At 45.0% G+C, this 25,609-nt stretch overlaps 1 protein-coding gene across 7 annotated transcripts in view; it reads left to right on the top strand.

The window, feature by feature from the left end:
• FIRRM (FIGNL1 interacting regulator of recombination and mitosis) overlaps positions 1-25,609 on the top strand; it is a 3,243,174-nt gene that overhangs the window by 2,735,747 nt on the left and 481,818 nt on the right. For all 7 annotated transcript variants that reach the window (XM_078686707.1, XM_078686742.1, XM_078686714.1 and 4 more), the window contains one exon: positions 1,604-1,708. In XM_078686707.1, coding sequence (XP_078542833.1) covers positions 1,604-1,708 — 105 coding nt within the window. The remainder of the gene's footprint in view (positions 1-1,603; positions 1,709-25,609) is intronic.

Raw genomic sequence — 25,609 nt, 5'->3', positions numbered from 1 at the left:
GTGCTGCAAACGTGGGAAGTATGTATTCTACATCTTTACCCCAGAAACAAATGGAAAAAAAATAACCTTCTGTTTTCTTGATCTGGGTATGCTGGTGGGCAAATGACTGATCACGAAGCAGTGAAAATCACCTGAGCCCTCTGGCCCCATTGCCTGGCGACGCTCATTACTAGTGCGGGCCGGGGCAGAAAGCGTGGCACTGCGCTCTGAGGACACCTTTGACCTCTGCAAAATCCCCCTAGCTGCGAATTGGGATGTTATCTTGCATGATCTTCAGGGTGTGCTGCCACTGGAATTACACGCCCCATTACCACCCCTCTAACTGAGATAAGAACAGAGGTACCCTAATTCGCCCTTGCGTAGTTGAAGTGAAACTACCAAACCTGGGGTTGTGTGTTCGTCTCTAGTCAAAAGCTTAATTCTGACAATCACAGATTCGAATGCACTTGTTACATTTGCGGATGTCACACACAAAGGTGAGCCAACACCCCAGTTAGGCTGAGTTCTCCCTGTTATTACTGCTTTGTCCATCCCCTTCTTCAGCCACCTCCTATTATTTACGGGTACAGATGGAACAGATATGCTACCAAGGATGCGCAGGGACACCTCCTGCTAAAACATTGACATTTCTCACTACACATTCCCAAACAAAGCACACTTTCCATATACGCCCTCACACACCATCTTTTACACGAACACAACCTCTGTTGTAATGGGAACGGTATTGTAGTAGAAATGTATATATCATGATGGACTTACTGCATTTAGCAGTGCTGTTTGCAATATAGTTCTGCTTTCTTGTGCTTGTAACTGCTTCTTACATGGTAAACGAAATAATGAAAAACAGATTTAGACAAAATATCATACTAGACAGCAAGTTGGCCATGAAGAAGCAGATAAACACTGTCTCCTTAGCTTTCTTCCTCACCCTCGAATGCACCGGAAAATATTCCAATGGCTACTAATCAACACCAGACGCACATCACACAAGCCATCATCACCAGCTGCCTGGACTACGGAAACTCCCTCTACGTGGGAATCACCTCACAACTACTCTATTGAGCAGACTGCAAACCATCCAAAATAGTGCAGCCAGGCTTATCCTTGACCTCCTGAGAAGAGCCCATATCACCCCAGACCTCAGTGTGCTCAACTTGGCTCCCTGTCTATAAAAGATACCAGTTCAAACTGCTGACCCATGCCTACAAGGCCCTGCGCAAAAAAGGACCAGCTTACCTCAACGACTGACTGAACTTCCACCAGCCTGGCAGACAACTATGCTCGTCTCTCTGGCCCACGCGCCCCACCTCCTACCAGGCCGCCCAGACCTGGAATGGCCTCCCACTCCACCTCTGGACTGCATCCACCCTACAGAAGTTCAGAGATGGCCTAAACACTGGGTGTTCGACTGACAACTCCCAGCAGCAGTAGGCCCCCAGCTTCTGGATTCCCTCAAGGATGATAAGCGACGCACTACAAATCATTGATTGATTGATTGATTGTGTACAGAATTATGTTTGTCTTTCTTATGAAACAATGTCTCTGTTTATTTTTTTTTTATTTGTCATTATTAATTACTATGAATACATATTTCCTTTTTCAGAGTGAAGTTCTTCCGAAGTTATCTGCTCTCTTTGCAGCCCTTCTCTCCAACCATTCATGGTTAATCCACCAACATGCACTGGAAGCATTTACTCAGTTTGCTGAGGTAAGAGAACACATTATATGAGATACTCATCAAAAAAAGTTATTATTGCATTGCGTGTCTTTATGAGAAATATCAAAAAGAACGTCACAAATGCCAGTACTGGACATCACTTACACATATTAAAGCCGACCTTTACGAAAATAAAACATATAGGTCCGTCTATTGATTCATGTCACTAGTTTATTCATTAATTTACTCACTAGTGAAATAATACTTTTATCAACACTTCAATTTTTTTTGGTTTGCATATGTACAAATATAATACATTTAATACAACACATAACTGGTTTGGTACAAAAAACAATTTACAAATTTACATCACATCCAACTCACATACTCATACAACCACAATCATACAAAAAATGTGCACCTAAGACCTAATGTCAATGGTAGATTCACTATACATGTAAATGATAACAGCTTTCACAGTAGTTTTTTTCAAATCTCAACAATTCTTTTCTTGGAAATTATCCACTGTTTCCGTAATTTACACTAATTATTTACAATTGACAAAGAGGCAACAAAAACAGGTCGACGCGTTTCGAACCCCCCTGATGCGGGGTTCTCCTCAGGACCAACACGTTCTACAAAACAAACAAATATTTCTGTCAGTACGATATCTGAATATCCAATATATAAACCTCAATGGCACCACCTATCAATGCCTGCGTCCTACCTCAGTCACTTGAGAAACAATCAAAGTCCAAATGAATTAGATGTGAAACAAGGTACTCTAGACAAAGAGAGACATAAAACAGTGTCTTAGCATACAGCCTCGTGTGCATGGTGTACTTTAATTGAAAAAAGGGGTTACACTAAGAGACAGCTCACCTCAGTTAGTAGTGCTGCGCTGTGATCTAGCAGAAGAGGAGCAACGAGTGAGCGAATAGCTTTGGGTAATTAAAGAACTTAATTATGGGCGAACCCACTAAGACTGTTCTTACCGCATTCGCTGGTGAATCCATCATTTGAATGCAGATTAGCAGTCGGCGCTATTTTAATACGTGTGCTTTACGATTCACCTCCTGGCAGGAAGGAAAGAATACTATATTAAAAGCCCGGCGGCGGTAATGACCGAGCCTTAAATTAGCCTTGCATTAGCGAGTGGGATTATCTCAATGGTGTTAGTTCCGCGTCTCAAACAATCCCGAAGGTTGAATGTCTGTTCCGGGTTTGAGTAAAATCGTGTATTATTGGTGTATGGGATGGTCACATGATGCGCCATGAGTCTAAAGTCCACGGAGACTTAAAGTGACAGTACACAAAAGCTTCGGGACTGTTTGAGACGCGGAACTAACACCATTGAGGCTGTCTACTTTTTTCCTGTTCTATTTTCTTTTTGCAGAAATGTATGATGTGGTCTTGGATCTCAGGCCATGGTTTTGCCTCCATGGCTACTACCCCATCTAATTTTTCCTGCACAGCTTGACAATGTGGTAAAAAAGCCTGCTGTTTCCTCCAGTTGTATTCCAGGAGTCACCTAACTCCTGGTGCCATTTTTCTTTCATCCTGGAAATAAAGTTAATCGGGTCCTCATTTGTTTGCATTGTCAGTAACATGAGAGACCTAATATCTGGAACATCAGGGTACTTTAGTCGCAATTTAGTCCAGACTGCCGCGCTTATTTTATCAAATGGTTCTCCATCGTACTTGGTGTCGTTTATAGTTATTAGCCCTCTACTGATACTTGGGAAAATTTCTTCTGCTTCCCCTCCCATGAGGGAGATAAGCAAACTTTTCATATCGCCTATCCCTGGGGTGGTGCCTGTAGCATTTTTCTCTAGGGCCACTATCCATTTGCAGGCACCCTCCGCGAGGGGCGGGATGTACTTCTTAATGGCTTCCTTCTCTGCGTAAGACCAACAGTTATAAACTGGGGGTTCTTTGGCTCTTTTGTACAAAAGCGTCATCTGGCGGGCAATTCCTGCACCTTGATGCTTTGGTCTTGTGGGGTCATATTGTCTGGCATACTTCTGCCAAATTTTGAGACTGGCTCTCATATAGGCATAATCCCAATCCTCATCCCCTACACCCTGCAGGATACATTCTACTGCTGTGGCCATATGCTGAGGTTCGAAAGACCCTTCTCTTGGCCAGGGGAGCATCTGCGGGGCCAAAGACTCTGTCCATCCAGCCAGATCGTCTGTGATACGGTTGACAGCATAATCTGAATCCTCACCTTGTGTCACTATTTCGTTGGGAGTTAGGTCATCGTCTCGCAGGGCACATGGTCTGCTGAGGAACATGCCATTACCCTTTTTTGCTCGAGTGTTGCGCATGGAAGCGGTGCCAGTGACATCATACTGGATGTCCACTGGGCGTCCGTGTGTTCCCAGTACTTTAAGACTTTCTACCTCTGTTGTCCTAGTCCTCCTTCTCCCGCCTGTATCCCCTGAATTTGGGAATTCCTGATGTTGGTAGAATGGGTTTGTCACATTTGTGGCGCGTGGCTGGCTGGATGAATTTATCATGGCTGTGGCGGATGGTGGGGCAAATGGATCTACCACAGGTGCAGTATGTCGTGGTGGTAGCTCTGGGTGTGTGAAGTGGACCTGTGTTGTTGTGGTAGTTGTATGTGTGTGGTCTGGCGCAGCTGTCTGAGGGCAAGGGGAGTGGGCGCTGTGGCACAGTACTTCCATCAGTCCTTCGTTTTCTCCCATGTCCCGAGAGGGACCCGCGCTCTGCAAAGGTGTGGATGGGAAGTAGGCTGTCTGCTGTTTAGTACGGCCTGGTTCCCCAGTCCCTTCAGCACTTTCAAAAGGGTCTGCCTGTACAGTAAGTTGTTGTGATGTGTTCACTGTTGTTTGGGTATTGGATGGTTTAAGGTGGGCAATCTTGAGGGCCTCGGATAATCTGTCACTTATTTGTTCTAACTTTAATGAGGCACGTCGGACTACCTGGGATATGTCGTCATGTTCGGGGCTGCGTGGCATTTCTCTGATGAACATGTCTGTTCGGGTACCCCATTGGGACTGCACTCTAAGATTTTATTGAAGTCTGCGGCCGTTCTCCATGTGTCATAATGGACTAGGTACGGCGCCGGAGGTCCCTGTAGCTCCCTGTCCTTATTCTGTTGTTGGACAGAGGAGAATGTGATCGGTTGTTCGCCTATGTTTGTGCTGCAAAATGGCATGTAGCCTCGGGGTGCCGCCTCCTGATCCTGGAGCTGTGGAGCATTGGCGTCCCGGAGGCTGTTGAGATCGGGGTAGAGGGGTAGCGCGTGGCGAGACGAGGCGGATGAGTGGTCGGATGACGTGCGTGAGTTGTTTGATGGTGCTAGGGACACGTTGTCTGCATCTTCCTCGTCCTCCTCAACAGGTAGGACTGCGATAGAAGTGGGGTTCAGTTGTAGCGAAAATTGCGCATTTATTTGTCCTGGCAATCCTGGCACCGTGGCGTGCAGTGTTGGACTACCACCGGTGACAGGTGTTACAGGCTTGGGAGTTGACTGTATCCAACAGTTGCCATATTATTAGTTGTACACTGTAGGTCTAGTTCTTTATTTTCGGCGGATGCTATTACGGTATACATGCCATTGGCCTGGTATGGTGGGAGCGCTGAAGGGGCAGTGGGCAGGGTGGTAGTGTGTTCTTGTGTATTGTCTTTAAAGATACGCCAGAGATCCAAGGTGGCCTTCCTTTTGTGTAATTTGGTGCCGGAATATTTGGTGTTTAGGAAGATGGTGGCATGCTCGAGGATAGTTACATCAAAGCTCCCTTCTGAGGGCCACGGATAATTCATATTTTTGGTCAACTTGTGGATCTCCCTACAATGTTTGAGTATGCGTTGTTCCTGCCCACCAAACATTTTCAGGACATGCTGGAGCGGTGTCGCCATGACGAGATATTTGTGTGAACGGAAGTTAGACCCTGGGATGGTGCGGTCTGTGCTGTCCCAGAGATCAGGTATGAGTTCACCTGCTACTGCCTCAAGGATACGGTCATATATGGCGTTCTGTAATTCAATATTTTGGGAGGGAGTGCACCCAGGGAAAAGAAGCTGGCCCCCAAAACAGGCGTCCGCTACTTTAGACTGGTGTGGGTGTCTGGGGAAAACGCTTGATAGGACTGTCGGTCCTCCCCACCCTTCAAGATCTAGGATAAAATATATATAAAAGCCGGCAGGTGTTTGGTATATAGTGGAACTCAGTATCCTGTTCATGGGGTCACTAACGTATTAGCAATGCTGTGTGTTCTGCACAGAAGGGTGGGTGTACCTCACTTATGTATTTTTGCCCTAGACGCTGGGAAAGTTGGGGAATCGATCTTTTATGAGTTCGTCTCCTACATCACAGAAAACAATGTGCATAAGTATTAGTCTTAACTCCAATTCGTCGGGTCCCCGATATATACCTGTACCTGAGAAGTCAGGAAATTCAAGATTATAACGGGCAAGGCCAGGATAATTTTACTCTGTATAGGGTTTCGGGGCCAGGAAGAAGTGAAAGTGGTGGGGATTTCTAGGCCTGGGGATAATAGGCGGATATGTATGTGGATCCACTCTGGTGTTTTGAGCGATGATACACCTATTATTCTTTTGTCAAATAGTGCCCGAAGCGCCTGCATTAGGCTTGTAATGAAATGAGTTGTGTCTTGTACGAGTGTGTGTTATTTGCGCCTGTGTTTGAAGTTGTTTGGTGCCGGCTCAAGGGGGTACGAAAATGCTGGTGCGATAGATAGAGTAATTTGCCTGGTGTGGCTATAGTCAATGTTGAGTGCTTGAAGGATTGTGAGAAGAACCGTGCTGGTGAGGGGTGTCACATGGATGAAACAAGACGGGCGTCTGTCAGAAATACCCACAACGTTATCGTTGATTAAAAATATTGTGATATTGTCATGAGTATTATCGTTCATTCCCCTACATAAAGTTGGAGCAATGGGGTAAGTTGTCGAGGTTAGGTAAGGATGCAGGGCCTGCGGGGTTTTGCAACAGTGCTCTTAAAAGAGGTGTTGTATCGTCCTCAGACTGTGAGTGGAAAGAATTGGAGTCGGAGACTGAGGGTGTAGGGGAGTCAGGACCTTCACCTTCCAGAGGTGGAATGGACGCCGCTTCAGATGAAGCAGCTGACTGTATGGAATCTACTGAGGAATCTTCGTCAGTGATAAAGATGGGTGAGTTGGCAGGATGGTTAGGGTACCCTAGGTATTCACGGGGTAGAAAGGGGGGGGGGCAGATAGGGTGGAGGAATTGGAGGCTTCTTCTGCGTACAGCAGGTCAGGGCGGGTAGTGTCTGGAGATGGCGGGGTGAGAGATATATCTGGGAGGGCGTTGTATATGTCATTCAGAGAAATCGCAGAAATGCGAACTTGGGTGTTTTGAGTGAAGTTGATGCCTAAAAGTGCCCAGGTGGCTGTCAGTATGTCTCGTCATCAAGGGGAGTGATTCGGCCAGTAGTGGTATTATGAACAGCCTCAGGAATACCGTTAACAAACTGGATATTACAATGGACGAGGTGTGGTGGGGCATTGGACACCACAGATATAAGGGGGGCAGAGCATAACTGGTGTGGGGGGGGGGTGCAGAAAGAGGGAGGCAAGGGGTAGGAGAAAATATAAGTTCCCCCCCCCCCTTGTTTTGGCAATCAATTGCGCGAGCAAATGATAGACAAAACAGTTTATTAGAACAGGGAAAAACGCGAGGCAAGGGCAGGTGAGAAAGCTATGCTACCTAACAGGGGTGCAAAAATAAAAGGAAATGTTTAGTGAGTATGCACCCCAGACACCAGGGGGAACAGTGAAGAAGGAGGTGGGGCAAGGGGAGCAATGGTGCAGATGTTTATCAAAAGCACAAGCAATGTTATCAAAAGCACAAGCAATGAGACTGATGACATAAAGCACGACAAATTAACACGGAACAGGAAACAAAAACAGTGAAAAAATTTATTTTAAACACAGATACAGATGGAGCAATAAATACTGATCAGCTAAAAAGGATGGATCCTAAAAGAAAGAAGCAATGATATAGACGCGATATCCTAAAAAAAAGAAACAGAAATGATGGAGATGCTGCAGCGGAGGAACGGAAGAGAGGTAGGGTAGGACCTTGAAAAGGGGAGTAGGAGAGGTGGTCGGGAGGTAAGTGTAGAGAGTGGAGAGGTGGTGGAAGGGGGGGGAAGGTGTGGCGGAGAGAGAGAGTAGTATAGAGGGATGATGAAGCAACGAGAAAAGGTGGTCAGGAGGTGGGGGGGCCAGGCAGGCGCTCAATAGCGTCTGTGAAAGAGGGAGGGGTGAGGCGCCATGGAATGAAATGAGTGACGGTAGCAGAAGTTGATCTGCAAATAGCACAAGCCACTTCCTCTTTTTGTGCGCGCAGAGGACGTGCTGTCAAAGGCTGTCGGCAATGCCTAATGACAAGTGGAAGTGAAAGATAAACAATAACACCCAACCCATGGAGAAATAAATCATGAAGAGAAGGAAGGGAAAGAGTGAAGGACGTAAAGGCAGTCCTCATAAATCAATTTGCAGGGGCTAGCCTGTGAGGGGAGGCACAGAGGAGCAAAATACAGAGTAAAAAGAATATGAAAGGCAATTTCAAGGCACAATTTAAATCATAACGAAAACAGTAAATGAGATGGAATTTAATCTGAAACCATAATGCAAGGCAGAGAAATGCAGTGGCTAATACCCGTAATAAGAGACACAAAGTTGGACTGTTGCAAAATCGAACAAGATAGAAGTGAAACGTAGAATCTGTTGGGGAATTGAACCCTGACCCCATGCAAAACCTGAAGTGCTGAGGGAATCTGAATCTAGAATCTGTCGGGGAATTAAACCTCGACCCCGTGCATTCTAAGGGAGCAAGAATCTAGACCCTGTCGGAGACTGAAACTCCAACCCCATGCACTGATCAGAAGTGGTGAGGGAGCGGAAATGTAGGACCCTAGGCACACAGGACCAGGACCCTTCTCAAGTCTTAACCATCCCCTCCGGGCTACAGCCGGCAGGGGCAAAACAGGAAAACCACAAAAATCACGGCATCTGAAGCCACAAGAAGCACAAGGGAGTAATCAAAGGACACAAGAGGCGGACCATTTATAGTAAGAAGGACGAGCAAAATCGTGACCACAAAGAGAGAGAGAGAGAGTTCAAATCATGACCAGAGACAGTGCTGCAGGGGGACAGGTGGCAGCCAGAGACAGTCCAAAGAGAGTCCGTCGCACCCCAGGCAGCAGAGACCAAGGAAGTTCAAGGGAAAAACAAAAACCTTGTCTTACCCGTAGTCTTGCCGCAAAGGAGCGGAGGCGGGACTCTCAGGGACCGGTTGTGGGTGTGCACCAGATCCGCCGCAGACGTATGTAGTATGATTTTTCCGTGGTCGCCAGCTGACAGAGGGGAACTAGAGGCCCCCAAGCCCCCTTTAAGGGTGTGGTCACGTTCACTGTGGTCAGTGGTTCCGTCTCAATAATTCACTGAGGAAGGAGGAACAATGAGGTGAGATGACGGCAGTTCATGTTAAAGTGGCACTTTTATTACACAAAACATATGTATTTCAATAAAACGTATTGCTAAAGAACACTCTTAAGAAAACCTGGCTTCACTCTGCCAGGAGTACATGCCAGATATCAATTGTTTCTAAAATGCTGCGAGGCAAGCAGAAGTGAATATCTACTAAAATATGAGGTTTAATTTAAAATGGAAACTTTAAGAAGACATTAAAACCTGTTCAAGGAAATACTTCGCCTTTACACAACTTTCCTGAAGAGAATCATCATTGCAGGTTTAAGCATTTAGGAAAGAACAAAAATATCACTGGCTAAGATCCTTAAAAGGTACAATTGAATTTAGCTGGGTTATACAGAGTACATTTCTATTAGGCCTAGTGCCTAGAAGCAACATCCGAAAATGGGGCACATTTTGGCCCCAACCTGTGGCACAGCGTTTTCAAATGCATTTGCATCCGAATTGCATTCTTTGTCATTTCGATCTTTTTTTCATCCTGTTTTCATACGTTTCATCAATCCACTTTTTCATTAGTCCCGTTTCTATGTCCTCATGCTAGGAAAAAGCCATTTTCAAGATTTCTTATGTTCCTGCGGGGCCATCCGAACCTCTCCCAAGAACACGACAAATGCTGAATCCATTTAAAAGCAGTTTATTAAATCCCAATGCATTTCAGACCTCCAAGGGTCTTTCGTCAGGGGAAAACTGAAAGCAAACAATTAAATATGCATTACTTTAACGCACTAAGTATTACAACAAAATCTTGTTCATTACACTGGTGTTTTTATCAACCCCAATTGCATTATTCAAGTTTCATCTGACCACGTTTTTCCCATGCCTAGAAGCACCTAACTAAGGAGAGCAACCCTACAAGATCTGATGCTGCAGAGATACCTTAAGAATACAAGGGATTGGGTGTGGATGGAAAAAACACTTGGTAAAGTCAAGATTTCTAAGAGAGGTAAAGACATTATCTTATTTGAGAGGGCATCACCTGATAGAGTAGGCTTGACAGCCCCAAATCAGATAAACGGCTGGCCAGAGAACCACCAAAACACAGCTGGAGAGTTCTGCCTTCTGATTGTGATGGTGAATCTTTTATACCTGAAATTGCAGAACTGACACTGTCCTGACGTACTTTCTGACGCAGGTGGCTTGACCGCATTGTCCTAGGACAGTGGGGGCGGTCAGGTGTCCTAACGGTTGGTTGGCCATGCTTGACCGCAGAACATAAACAAAGATCATTTTGTTCTGTACCTATTTCTAAAACTGTATGTGAGAGCAGAACTTACGCCAGGTGCTAGCATTGCAAGACGTTGCGGCTTTTATTTCGGCAAGCTAAGTTTCAAAACAAAATTTTTGTAAAAAGTCCCAAGATGTGCCAACTTGTACCAGCTGGGTTTGTGTACGTCTGTGAGCGTTGGTCTTGATGCTTTGGAAAATTACTGTACTTCGTGGTGGCCCAATTTACCTCGTTGTTTTCAGTGCAACAGAAATGCACGTTTAACATTATTGTGGGCCTAGTGTATTTTGTTAGCCTAAGGCGTGTCTTTTTGGCCTTTGGCTTGGGTCTATAACCCCGAAATTCAGGGAATTTGTGGGATTTCATTTGCTGATTATACATGGCAAAAAGTGAGGGTTTTAAAGCATATTTTCAGATTCTCTCTGGTGGGGCCATATAGGACCTTCATGATACGAAGGTCGATAAAACCCTCTTCTTGATAATCAGATGGTAGAACGTGATCCTGACCCTCCATCACGTGCCATATCCTTTAGAATCATGGATTCCAACCTATACCGCCTGGACACCATGGTTTTCCCTCCACTCCTCCCCAAGTGTCGCTGTCTGGGTATTAAATGTCTGATAGAATCAGGGGAGTGGGATATCCAATTGTGAAAGGTCTTCTAACATAATGTCCCAGTCCATGGAGATGGGACGTTTGCTCAACCCCCTCGCCTCCTCTCGTCTAAGTGCTGCGCTTTCCGCGCTATCCCACCTGATTACCTCCTCTTTCCATACATGTAATGGGGGGCTCCTTGGTGACTTCCACCTCATTGTAATTACTCAGATCGCTAATATAAGCGCTAGATCTAAGTACCGTAAGTGGACTTTCTGGGCCTTGGTGCCCTTGCGTAGACCCAAGAGGCCCCCTATGAGGTACTGGGTTTTTAAGAACCGGTACCGAACCGGTAACCCAGCGGTGCCAGGGGATCAACACACCAGAGACCTCGGGTTCTCCTGAGTCAGACCTACAGAAACTTCAGAGTCTTCCAGGTGAAGTCAAAGATTCGTTTATTGGCTGCAACCAAGGTGACAGGGTCCTAGAAGTACGATACAAGTATATTCAGGAGACTGCACACTTTCACAAGGTTAGGTTTCTCTTCTTATACACAATTTTCACCCTTGGGCAAAACATTCCTTGGATTCGCGGTATTTCATTTATGGTTACTGATTACAAAAGAAAAGCAGAGTCATGATGACATGTACATATTTCACGTCGTGCTGCTCATAACAAATCATCCGGCAAGGCCCAACATTTCATCAGATATCGCTGTACCCCTAATAAAAAAGGTCACCTCCCCACCATAAAACAAGTGAGGAAAAGGAGTGGAGAAAGATGTGAGCGAGATATGGCAGGTGTGCGTGCAGAAAATGGCTTTATGGCCGGTTGGGCCTAGATACTATCTTGCTCGGCCACTGGGAGGGAACTGACCTAACGAGCTCGGCCTGGGGCAATGGTTCTAACTTGTACTGGGGTCAGGAAGAAGTCGATTAAGGAGTATGTGTCCTTGTGGAATCAAATTCGACTGGATTAAGGCCTATGTAGAGGGCAACATGCAGCTAAGGGTTTAGAAGGTAAATGACGATTTCGAGGTGAAATCGTCACCCGAATATGCCGAAAATACATGTACTTGATGTACCCGTCATTCTCGGTCTTTTGATACCAAATTCGTCCTATTTCGACGAAGTTTTTATTCTCGAGTCCGGTACTATTACGGATCCATATTTTTCAGAACCACAGACCCTCCTTTTGCCCTTACATAGGCAATTAATCTATCCTCATGTTAATCTGAGTCCAGATCTATATTCCTAAAGTCATTGAGATGTTGCTGCAACATCATTCTAGTGCTGAGTTCATGTCTTGACACAGGCTTCCTTACACATGATGTAGCACAGAGGCCACATATTGCAGGAGCACACTGTATACATAGACAGAACAGGAAAAGAATGGCTAAGACCATCCCAATGACCATCAGAATTTTCCATCCCCAGGCAGATATCAGTCCCCAGAACCATCCCATTAATGACCAATCTCCTTTATCCACATGAATATATTCGGAAATCTTATGTAGTTTGGAGATGGCCCCGTACACTGTTGGAGCATTATCTGGAATGAAAATGCAACAACTGGACTGGATCAATTTGCATACCCCACCCCGGTCCGCAAGTATTACATCCAAAGCGACCCGGTTCTGAAGGGTCATCAGTCGATCCGACTGGAGCTCAGCAGTCAGGTTACTAAGGGCACCAGCAGTTTCAATCACGGTGGATTCAACTACCCTTGTCAATTGCCTTATGTTTCTGCTGTTAACCATGGCTCCCCAGAACGGCAGAACACCCATTGCAAAGTCACCAAATTCTTGACCCGCAGTGTCTTCTTTACTCAAAACACCTCGAACTACCCTTGTCCGATGGTAATCCGCCGCTGCTGTGTAGGTGGGAGGTAACAGGAATGAAACAAAACATGAGCCCGAGAAGTCAGGGGGCAACCATGTATAGGCTCTATCATGGCAGATAAAATAAGTACCCTTTGCGGCTAAAAAGGCAGGGGAAGTCTGAGATCCAAAAACGTACGTTTCTGTACAGACACTCTTCCCTAGCTGAGCTCTGGGATTCTTACCAATACCTTGCAGACACAGGTGCCCTTGATGGGGTACGATCCAGATAGGGGACGATCTCTTGGCTTGCTGTTTCTCACTTACTGTAGTGCCATATCCGGTCACATTCCAACCTACATATGCAAGTATCTCATCATCCGGGGTATCTTCGTAAGAAGTTACTACCTTGATCATGTCAACTATACCCTTGACTAGGGCGCTAGTCTTGAGGTTGTCTTTTACCGAACGTAGGGGTTGGATTTCTCGTGCATATATGAACATTGTTCTATATGCCCATACTGACCCATTGCGACTAAATGGCAGGACCAAATAGGGGATACCTCTATCCGTGGTGTGGGGCATGAGACCACACACCCAACAGTTGGTTGTGTTCATTACAAGTTGGTGTTGGTGTAATAGCTGAACGAAGGAGTTATTAATGAACTCTAATCTCCTATTTGATTCGTGGTCAGGCAAAGAGTGGAAAGAATGAGAGGAAACAGTAGGGGGAGGTATGGGTGATGTAGTGGGCGTGAATGTCACATGAAAAGAGAATAGAACATAGCTTATTAAAAACACCATTACGCTAAATAGCATAAAAATACACATTATTATAAAAATTTTCTTTCTCATTGCTTTCAAAAGTCTCTGCTTAAAGTTCATTTGTTTGGCAGTTCTCTCCACATCAGGAAACTCCATCCTCTCTAAGGTGCTGCCCGCGGCGGTAGGTTGTTTCTGCTAAAGGATGCTTCCGTCAGTCTAGGGTGGCTCCCTTCGACCAACTGGAACCAGCAACCTATTGTTGTCAGCTGCACCCAAAAGTCTTTAATCAACCGCGACCCTAGCAGCGGAACCCGGATGGCGGTTCGAAAAAAAACAAAAATAAGCAAGTTACCTAGATGGGAGAATCTGTACTTTCGAAAATAGCATTTTGGAAAAAACTTATTTTTATTAGTCCACAGGTTTTTCTCTCGGATCATAAAATAAATCACTTTTACTTTAGTCTGTTTTTCTCGGTCGTAAATTATAGCGTCTTTTCCCGGTTATTGTCTGGTCCGGAAATAGTAGCTCAGGTTCCACAGAGTTCAATTGTTCTGATGGCGGCGTGGTTTCTTGAAAAATGTTCTCACTGTTGCAATCACGTTTAGCTTCCTTTACACGTTCATTAGTTGTGCGCTCTGAGTCAGTGCCTCCTGTCCGGACCCATTGGTCATGTGGCAGAGGGAAGGGTATCTTCTTACAATGGATCCCGTGGACCCAATTGGCCTTCCCCTCCACTTTAACGGTCGACCTTGTAGACAGGAGGACGAGGTGAGGTCCGGTCCATCTGGGCTGGTCGTTTCTTGTCCTCTGGAAATTCTTGACCAACACCCAGGAGCCAGGGTCAATGGAGTGACCCGGTGTCTCAGAGATCGGAGGCAAGGTGTTGTGGACCTGTTGATATAAAACACGCAATTTAGCCGTCAATTCATACAGATAGTCGAGCAAAATGGGGTGTTGCAGCTCGCTAAACTTCGTGGGCCTAGGCACTCCCCATATGTTGGCTGGCCGACCAAAGATTATTTCATAGGGGCTGAGTTTCATTCGCGAATGCACAGTCATTCTGGTGGATAGGAGTGCTAAGGGTAGAGCGTCAGGCCATTTAAGACCTGTGCTCGCTTGGATTTTGGCCAATTTAAGTTTAAGCGTGCCATTGTAACATTCCACTAATCCAGCTGATTGGGGGTGATTTGCAGCGTGGAACTTCTGACTAATGCCTAGCCCTTCACACACTCGTTTCATCACACAACCCACAAATTCACTTCCGTTGTCCGACCAGACCATTCTAGGCATTCCGAACCTGGGGAAGAACTCTTTCACAAGGGCTTTCGCTGTGGACAAGGCGGTATTGTCCCTTAGGGGATAGGCTTCTACCCACCTTGAGAAGGCGCAAACAACCACGAGCACATATTTTAAGTTGTTGCACCTCTCCATGTGTATGCAATCTAGCTGCAAAACCTCGAACGGGTACGTAGGAGGTGCAAAATGACCAGCTGGAGTTGGGGTTCCCCTACCAGGATTGTGCTTCAGGCATACCATGCAATTCTTGACGACATTCTCTGCACACTTGGGAATCCCTGAATTCTTCCACACTGGGGCCAACAACTCGCAAATCCCTTTCGCGCTGATATGGGCCATCCCATGAGCCATTGTAACCACTGCAGGCACATATGCATCGGGTAACAACCATCTCTGTTGCTCTGTCGATTCAATCCAACAACCATTTGCATCCATTCTCCCTGTACTTTCCCTCCACATGCTTAACTCTTTCTCCGTGGCCTCAGCTTGGATGGACTTCACACTTTCTATCGTGTCTTCACATATTCCAACATCACCAGTCCATCTCTCTGGGCTCGCAACATACATTCGGCTCATCATATTCTTTGCCGTTTCCTTAGCAGTTTCATCAGCAAATGCATTTCCACGACCAACATCATCAATCACTTTCTTGTGTGCACTACACTTCACGATTGCTACTTTCAGGGGCAACGTCAGTGATTCAAGAAGCTCATTCACCAACTGACCATGCTGAATCTTAGCTCCATGCGAAGTCAGGAACCCACGTTCTCTCCACAATCGTCCAAAACTGTGAGCCACTCCAAAAGCATACTGACTGTCGGTATAGACAGTCACTTTCATTCCTTTTGATAACACACATGCTCTCGTTAACGCCACGAGTTCGGCGGCTTGAGCTGAACCATGTGATATTCGCGCAGTTTCAACGATCGTGTGCAGAGTTGTGACAGCATACGCTGTAGTCATGTTACCATTTGGGAGCTTAAAGCATGAACCATCCACCCATAATGTACCATCACATTCAGCGAGAGGAGTATCGAATAGGTCAACTCTCCCTTTCGTCTCTTCCTCCGTTCTGAGGAAACAATCGTGCTGTTCTGAAGCATCCGATTCCTCAGCAATTGGTAACAAGGTGGCTATGTTCAGGGTACTGCATCTTTTGATGTGCACATGGCTTGCTAGTAGCGTCAATTCATAACTGGACAGTCGAGCACTAGTTAAATGCTGTGTCTTGGTCCTATTTAACAACGTGTCTACTGCATGCGGGACCATCACGATTAGTGTATTATTCATTACTAGACCTGCAGACTGTCCAATAGAAACAGCTGCTGCTGCTGTGGCCCTTAGACAACTTGGCAATGCTCGTGCTACCGGATCCAAAGTTGACGAAAAATAGGCGCATGGCCGTTGTCTATCTCCGTATAACTGAGTCAGCACGGACAATGCACAACCCTCCTTCTCGTGGACATATAATGTGAAAGGTTTACTGTAGTTGGGGTTACCTAACACAGGGGCCGAACATAATGCTGTGCGTAATTCGAGAAAACTTTTCTGACACTCATCAGACCAAGGAATGGGATTGGGTGTATTCGCACACGTTAGTACCAATAAGGGTTTGGCTAATAACGAAAAATTTGGAATCCACTGTCTACAGTACGATGTAATGCCCAAGAAAGCGCGTACTTCTCTCTGCGTTCTTGGCACATTTAATTTTGCTATTGCCTGAATTCTTTCTGGGGTCAGTTTCCTTCCCTCCTTCGATAAGAGATGACCTAAGTAGGTCACTTCTTGTCGGCAATATTGGAGCTTGGAAAGTGACACCTTGTGGTGCAGATCACATAGATGACGCAATAATGTCAACGTGGCCATTTTACATATTTTCTCAGTATCCGCAGCTATGAGCAAATCGTCCACGTACTGTACGAGAGTGGAACCTTTGGCCAAAACCATTGCGTCGAGCTGGCTTTTCAGAGCTTGACTGTATATTGAGGGGCTTTCACAGTAGCCTTGAGGAGCGCGTTTAAAGCGGAAACTGCGACCACCTAAGCTAAAGGAAAAAATATCCCTGCTTTCCTCAGCAATCGGGATACTGAAGAAAGCATTCTTCAGGTCAATCACCGAAAACCAGGATGCAGAGGCTGGAATCATAGTCAATAATGTTGTAATGTCGGGGACAACTGGGAATTGTGGCACCACTATCTTATTTACTTCCCTAAGATCAATCACGAATCTATACACAGGTGGCTGGGAAGGGTCAGTTCGTTTTAAAACAGGCAGAACAGGACTATTGCAAACATTGCCTCGTGTTTCTTCAATTACGTCTTTCTCAATTAACTCGTAAACAATCGCTAGCAAAGCTTTTTCGCCCTCATTGGATATTCTGTATTGGGGAATTCGTGGCATTTTGACATTCGACTTTAATGTTACAACATATGGTGGAATTTCTAAAAGACCTACATCATTCGGACCAGTAGCCCAAAGAATATCTGGAAGAAGTGCCAATTCTGCTGGAAGCGTATTTCTCGACAAATACATGGGAGAAACCACTTTCTTACCTAAAGTCAGTTGTACTCCTGAGGGAGAACAGTACAAAGTCGCATACAATCTTTTTAGCAAATCTAATCCTAGCAAATTTTCACCACAACCTGTTGTCAAAATAAGGGGTGCTTCGAATTCACAAGGACCAACAGAGAGAGATAAAGGGTCAGAAATCGGATTTCTAACCGGGGCGCCAGAAAAACCTACGAAAACGTTCATTTCGCCAGACAAAGGTGCGCCAGGGAGTTTGGAGTGCATAATAGAACTCTTTGTAGCACCAGTATCCAACAGAAAAGGTTCTGACACACCCGATGTAATCACCTCAACGTAAGGTCCACTCTGATCTACTGGAACTGAAACAACTCCCTCTCTTTGTCTTAGGCTGTCCTAGCAATCATTACTCTCCCACTGCTCATTTTCTGTGTAACACTCGTCAACGTAGTATTGAGCTGTCCTGTCAGATACGTTATTTTGCTGGTCAAACCTGTTCATAGAGTTTTGTGGTGGAAGGGGACGTGCGTCCTGAGGGGCGTTTCCACGCCCTCTACCTCTAGGCGCTTGCTGACTACCACGACCTCTTACGCCAGAAATTCCATTCGCACGTTGTGGTAGGGCAGGACAGTCATATTTGTAATGACCCTCTTGTTTGCAGTATAAACACTGGTTGGGACCTACGCGGTTTTGATTGTAATCGAATCTCTGCAAGTTTCTCTGAGGCTGCTGAAAAGTGTTCTGGTAGTTATTCTGACCATTATTATTTTTATTACCACCACCTCGTGGCGGATAGGCTTGCTGTAGCAAAACCTTTGTTTTGAGTTCTCTAGTTTTCTTTTCTACTTTATCTTTCTCATCCTTGTCTCTATTCTCGTAGTACTGTGCGGTAGCTAATATCTGGGCTGAAGATGAGACTGCCCAAGAACTTTCCGAATCTTTCAGTGAAGTGAAGTAGTGTGGCTCACTGGTTAGAGGCGGCAGACCCGAGAGCAGAGGACGGCCCGGGACCAGGGTTCGATTCCCGGCGCGGCAGGTTTCTGGACCAGGGTCAGCGGACTCGATAATTCTCTCGCCTCGGTGCCCACTCTGATCAGCGATCACACTCGGCAACTCTGGGCATTAGCTTGCCTCATCTTCACTAACGGCCCCACCAGACCGCCGGGGATGCCTGGTCTCACCCTGGAGATACCCATTAAGGGACCATCTCTCAGGGAAGCCAGGAAGGGTTTCGCAGCGGTCGAAGCGCCTTGGGACCCTACGGGTAAGTAGTGCGCTATATAAATGCCTATACATTTACATACACATACATTTCAATTTTCTACACAAGTCTGGAAGTAGATTGTGCACAAATTTATCGACAAACAATCTCTGACCACCTTCTGTGGTCATATCTTGACCGCTGTGGTCAATGAATGTTTCTTCAAATCTGGTGAAGAAATCTGAAACAGTCTCTTCTTTCTTTTGCTTGCATGCAGATAACTTATCCCAATTTACGCGTATTGCAGGCATTATTGTTTTCATGTAATCTACTATCCTACCAGGTAGTTCCGCTATCAGGGGTTCAGGCTTGGCACCACCAACTTGTCGTGCATCTGCAGCAGTAATGTTAGCCCACGTGTCACCTAATTCCTGGTCATGATCTACATGACGAATTTTTCCCCATAAAGGCTGTGGAACAACGTTCCCGAATAACATATCGATATCGGCCAAATTCATTATACATGATCCAGCAGTTTGCGACAATTCTTTATAGTACCCTGCAGGATTTTTACGCGGATCTGGTAGTGTTTGTTTGAGTGCTAAAACTTCAGCTCGCTTCCATGGAACATGTACCCATACGCGGTGAAAGTGGGGCAGGACAGGTGGGACAGCTGTCGCGTCACCCTCTCTCCATTGTGGGGGAACTTCTCTCATAGGGTATTGTCGTGCCTTTTTCCTACTAGATGTACTGGATTCCGATGGTGACCCAGAACTACTTCCCTTACTCCGATATGATAATAGCATTTCAACTGCTTTTTCTACATCGGGACCTACAATCATACCCAGACTAAACTTAAACCTTATACGACACATTTCTTGTGGGAGGCAATCCTGATCATTGTCTTCTAAATCCTCGCAAAGAAAAACACACATCTGTTCGAACACATATCTCTGTGTCGCTGTTTCCCATTGAGGAAAAACTTCCATGACAGACTGTAAATCATATTTTGCAGTGTCCATGACCCATTTCCGAGCTAATCTATTCAGGGAATCTCTCTCTTGATAATCGGGCAGTTGACTTCGCAACTGTCTTCTTCCTATGTTAGGGGTCGTAGCAGGCGACCCGAAAAGCGGTAAAAGAAGATTAGTAACAGTGCTGGCCATTTTCTGCCGAAGGGAAGGTGAAACGGAAGAACAAACAGATGAAAGAACGGGGTGAGATGAGGCGGGTGCAGAGATGGCAGAAGAGGTATGAGGAATAATAGATGTGGTACTAGGCAAAATCATAGAAGGGGCATTGGGAGTTGTAGAAAGTACAGTAGGCAAAATCGTAGAAGACATAGATGAAGCAGAAGTGGTCGGTGGGCCTGGAGGAGGCTGCACCGAAGAAGTAGGAGCCAGCTGACGAACAGCTGGTGGGTGCTGTGGAAAAGCCAGAGGCACAGCTTGTGCAACAAGAGGTTGCGGGGGTGCTGTAGCATTCTGCGCATAGGGGGGTGGCGAAGTTAACAATTGCGACATTAATTGGTCTTTTTCACGCTCTTTTGCTGTCCCTTGCTGAAGAGACGGCAAAACTGGATAGCACTTATCTATTGCCATTTTATGTTGCCTGTGCAATTGTTCATTTATCTGCTCTTCCTCATTATCTTTAAACTGCACGGCAGCTTGCATTACTGAAAGTCCCCCTTCTCTCTTATTTTTCTTAGCTAATTTAATTTCTTTTTGTTTGGCTTCTTTGCGCCATATGCGGAAAGAGTCAAACATCGCCGGCCGGGCTTTCTTTTTGAAGAGCTTAACTTCAAGGTTGTCTAAAATTTCAGAATCAAAGCTACCATATTGGGGCCATTTTAAAACACCATCTTTCCTAGTGTATTTAATCCATACCTCGTTGTAAACGATGGGGCCCACCCCATGTTTAACGTACAGCTCGTAAGTCGGAGTTCCAACTGGAGGAACCGGACACGAGTCCTCCAATCGGGAGTCCCTATTATTACTACCAAGACAAAACCAATTCCCGAGTCTAAGACTAGGCATCCTCACTCTCTAGTCTAGTTCCAAAACTTCAAAGGAGTTATCGATTACGATATTGCTCGCGAAAACACGAGTCCTTCGGTTATGGTGCTTGCAAGAACCAATAAAAACCTTTATGTATCTCTAAGATACCACAAAGTAAGTCCAACTAAGGACTGGGAGACGCTCCACTTATACTTAACTGAAAATATCGATGGCTTCACCAGAAGACTCGTCTCAGCGTTTCGCTCTACCGAAAATTTCAAGGGTCCAACATCAGGGCGATAGCCAGGGCAGCAGTCCTTGTAGCCGTCGAGAAGCGGGGAACCTCGTAGTAAAGACCTTCGGACCACGTCGACATGCAGGGGTCGATGAGGTGGTGGGCCCTCCTCCGGAATTTTCACACGAAGCTCCTCACGATCTTCAGGCTGATTGGTACCACTGGAATCGCCCCACGTTGGGCGCCAAATGAGGTACTGGGTTTTTAAGAACCGGTACCGAACCGGTAACCCAGCGGTGCCAGGGGATCAACACACCAGAGACCTCGGGTTCTCCTGAGTCAGACCTACAGAAACTTCAGAGTCTTCCAGGTGAAGTCAAAGATTCGTTTATTGGCTGCAACCAAGGTGACAGGGTCCTAGAAGTACGATACAAGTATATTCAGGAGACTGCACACTTTCACAAGGTTAGGTTTCTCTTCCTATACACAATTTTCACCCTTGGGCAAAACATTCCTTGGATTTGCGGTATTTCATTTATGGTTACTGATTACAAAAGAAAAGCAGAGTCATGATGACATGTACATATTTCACGTCGTGCTGCTCATAACAAATCATCCGGCAAGGCCCAACATTTCATCAGATATCGCTGTACCCCTAATAAAAATGGTCACCTCCCCACCATAAAACAAGTGAGGAAAAGGAGTGGAGAAAGATGTGAGCGAGATATGGCAGGTGTGCGTGCAGAAAATGGCTTTATGGCCCGTTGGGCCTAGATACTATCTTGCTCGGCCACTGGGAGGGAACTGACCTAACGAGCTCGGCCTGGGGCAATGGTTCTAACTTGTACTGGGGTCAGGAAGAAGTCGATTAAGGAGTATGTGTCCTTGTGGAATCAAATTCGACTGGATTAAGGCCTATGTATAGGGCAACATGCAGCTAAGGGTTTAGAAGGTAAATGACGATTTCGAGGTGAAATCGTCACCCGAATATGCCGAAAATACATGTACTTGATGTACTTGTCATTCTCGGGCTTTTGATACCAAATTCGTCCTATTTCGACGAAGTTTTTATTCTCGAGTCCGGTACTATTACGGATCCATATTTTTCAGAACCACACCTAATATGTTGTCTGTCATTGTGAGATGTGTGATCTCTCCCAGCATATTACAAATGTGTCCCCAATATTCCCTAAGGTGTGTGCATGTCCATAACATATGTAACACAACACAAAGTGCCTACACCCAACTTTTTTTCCAAAAACACTTATTCTTAAAGAATGGGGCAAACAGAATTTTTTTTGAGTTTGACCCGGTATTTTTATTTATACCTGTCTACTTCAATATTTATGCACTATTTTTTTTAATTTTACAGAAAAGGAAAAAAAGACATTCAATTTATTTCAATTAAATCTATACAAGACTATTTACAAGACAAATATTTACATTTCATAAATACAACTATCATACATTCTACACATAATACAAAATACAAACAAAAAGAATTGAAATTTTACAATAGAGCTAATCTATATCCATAAGAAAAGAAGGGGAACAAAGTCCAAAGAAGGGGCAAATCTTCGATTGAAGATAACTTTGCAAATGGCAAAAGCCAGTTGAGACGCTTAGTGGTATTAATTGCTCCCTCGAATGTACCAACGCGTTTCGAGTCCAAGGAATCCAGTTCCTGGACTGTCATCAGGACGTTGTCGCTTATCTGTATCAAAATGCAGAAAAACAATAACGTTTTTATTATTTCGCCGCACTACTCTCTTCCTATTTGTGTTGCACCAACAATTTCTATAAAAAATAAATATCAATCAATCAATCATCGTATTTATATAGCGCACTACACACCCAGAGGGTCTCAAGGCGCTGGGAGAGGGGGGGGGGATCTGCTACTGAATACCTGTCAATATCGGAATTCCTGGCCTCTCTCGATGTCTTCAGGCTCAGGCTGAACTAATTTGAACACTATTATGCGATCTTTGTTGTTGTTCAGGATGTTAACTCCTACAAAGGGAAACGTTTGCTACATTATAGCACTGCTTGCTATAAACAAAAGAGGACTATTCGAGAGCAGGAATGATGTAACTGTTTACTACCTCTCTTCGAGAAGGACTGAGTCTCAGTAGTGACTGTTCTTTCGCTTGCAATCCAGTTTTTAGGGCGGAACCTAGCAAAAGGAATTATAGCCCTGTTACAGCCATTTTATCGATTTACAAATAGCGTGTGCATTACACTTCCAACCAATTCCCTTGGACTCATACCTTACTCTTCGCGTACCACGAAAGGTACTAGATCTTAATTATTCTTCCCTGCACCCCATCATGAGACGCTCCCAGCGTGGGTGAAACAAACTGCGGCGAGAGAGGAACGATGTGTTTGTATTTAGCCGTTCATGTAACATTGTTACTAGGCTCTCACATTCTCATAATACTAGGCATACTTGATTATCTATGTGGCAGCGTATTCTTTCCTCGAGCAAGCTTCCTCATACACCGCTCCTATAAGTGCAACAATACGTATTAAGTACATGTGCACACCTACATACAGTGCACCAATGTCGCATACGCAGTCAGCAGTCCGAGCTAATGCGGAGAGAGTACCTGTTTTCGCAGCCTACACCAAACTGAATTCCCTCTATTCTGGTGTGCCGGTGGCCATCTTAGATTGCCTATATCGTCATCCTCATGGGAAGAACAGAGGATTCTGGGGCATGTAGTTTCCAATCAAAGAAGAAGCTGTATCGAATCTTTGCTGATTTAAAAACCGGAAAGCATGGAGGCGGTTGTCAAACCTCCTTGTTTCTTTCTCCACGAACTGTCACAGGGGTAATGGGCCAGGTGGTTATAGACCAAAGAAGGGACTGTGTAAAAATACGTTTAAAAAAAAAAAATAATAATAATTTTAATTGTATGTATTGAACTGGAATGCAACACAAACTACTGGATTTCAAATTCAGGTGTGCACAGAATATACAAAGGGGAGACTGGTTTTATACGTTCACAGTCTTGATAATTCAGACAGGTTATTTAACCCTGTCAGTGTACTATTAAATTTCAGGATGAGGTATGCCTCCTTTTGTAGCAGTACTCTATCTACATCTGCTGGGCGTTTTATCCGACTAATAGTAAATAGAATTGACCACTTAAAATCATTCTCACTGTGCCCTTTCTCTACAAAATGTTCAACCATTGGAGCTGTCATAACATTCTTTTTTATGCGTGACCTGTGCTGGCTGATTCTCGGATTGACCTGTTGGTTGGTTTTACCAATATAAATCTTACTGCACGGGCATACTATCACATATACCACGTTTTTCGTTTTGCAGTTTGTGAACCCATGATGTTTCCATTTCACCCCCGAATGTTGGAATTCATTACCCTCTATCGTACTGGAGCAGGCAACACAATTTCTGATTTGTGATGGCCTTCGAGTGGCTTCATCTTCCTTGACCCAGCAAATCAATTTTTACTTTCGGTACAGAGATATCAGCCCTGACAATCTGTTGGCCTATAAATATATCCACATTTGTAAAGCGCACAATCACCCGTAAGGGTCTCTAGGCGCTGGGGGCCGTCGGGAAGATTAAGCGAGCTATTGCCCAGAGTCACATGGTGCTGGGCTAACCTGCCGCCGGAGCCGGGGATCGAACCCTGATCCCCAGATTCCAGCGTCAGTCGCCCTGGCCGCGGCGCCACACCTCTCCCCCTCTCCTATGCTCTCCCTCCTCTCCTATGCTCTGATTATTCTTATAGGCAAAAATCGGTCGCGGAAATGGGCATTCTAACCCCTCAAGGAGGTGCTAGTTTTTAAGCACAACCTGCCTAATTTTGTGTGTGTCTGGACCAAATGTGGTTACACACACTAGCCTGTCAAGCTCTTTCTTCGGTTTTGTTTCACTCATGGGGCGTGAATCTTGCTCTGTTTTGGGAATGTTTCAAGAGTTTTTTCGGGTAACCCCTCTGTATCATTTCACCACAGAAGGTTTGGGAATGTTCACTCAATTCAGTACAATTTCTCCTTATCCGGAGTAATTTCCCATAAGGCAGATTTGCTTTTACGTTTCTAGGATGGGCACTCCTATGATGTAAAATAGTGTTCTTATCTGTATCCTTCTTATATAGATAGCCCTTCAACTGTCTGTCAACACCTGTTATTTTAACATCTAGGAATGTCATGCGAACTGTACTGGACTCGATGGAGAATTTAATGTCAGCATGTCTTGCATAGAGCCAGCCATGGAACGCCAATAGTTCCACCTGGCTCCCCTGCCACAGGGTTTATCCAAACAAAGGTTCAGATGGAACATGAATCAATAATATGTCAAAAGATCAATAAAATTATACAAACAAGGAAAAGTGAAGAAAAAGGAAAATCAAACTAGAAAGCTTTTTGGTCCAAAGAAGAGAGATGATTCAAAAGAATACATGTGATTATAGAAAAGTACAAAATGTATTCATAATTCAAAAGATTAACATGAGGCTCAGACAGGTTGTCGGTTTAACCAAGACATCACATAACATATACAAAAAAACATACAAGTGGCAAACACATAGAGATTACATAAACATAAGAGTTCTAAAACCATGTAAGAACTCCTATACACAAGACAATGTGTCCTCTTTAAATTATGGCCACAATATCGTCGACGGCGTTTCGACCGTTGTCATAAGTACATGGTCATCCTCAGGACAATAGTTTTTCTGAGCTTGTCAACAAACCATCTATAATACACAAAATACACTATTTATAAAAGGACCAAGGATCTATAAAATTATAACA

The sequence above is a fragment of the Lissotriton helveticus genome, chromosome 1_1 (assembly GCF_964261635.1).
Source record: "Lissotriton helveticus chromosome 1_1, aLisHel1.1, whole genome shotgun sequence".
In the NCBI taxonomy this organism is placed as follows: Eukaryota; Metazoa; Chordata; class Amphibia; order Caudata; family Salamandridae; genus Lissotriton; species Lissotriton helveticus.
This window is presented reverse-complemented; position numbering and strand designations above follow the sequence as displayed.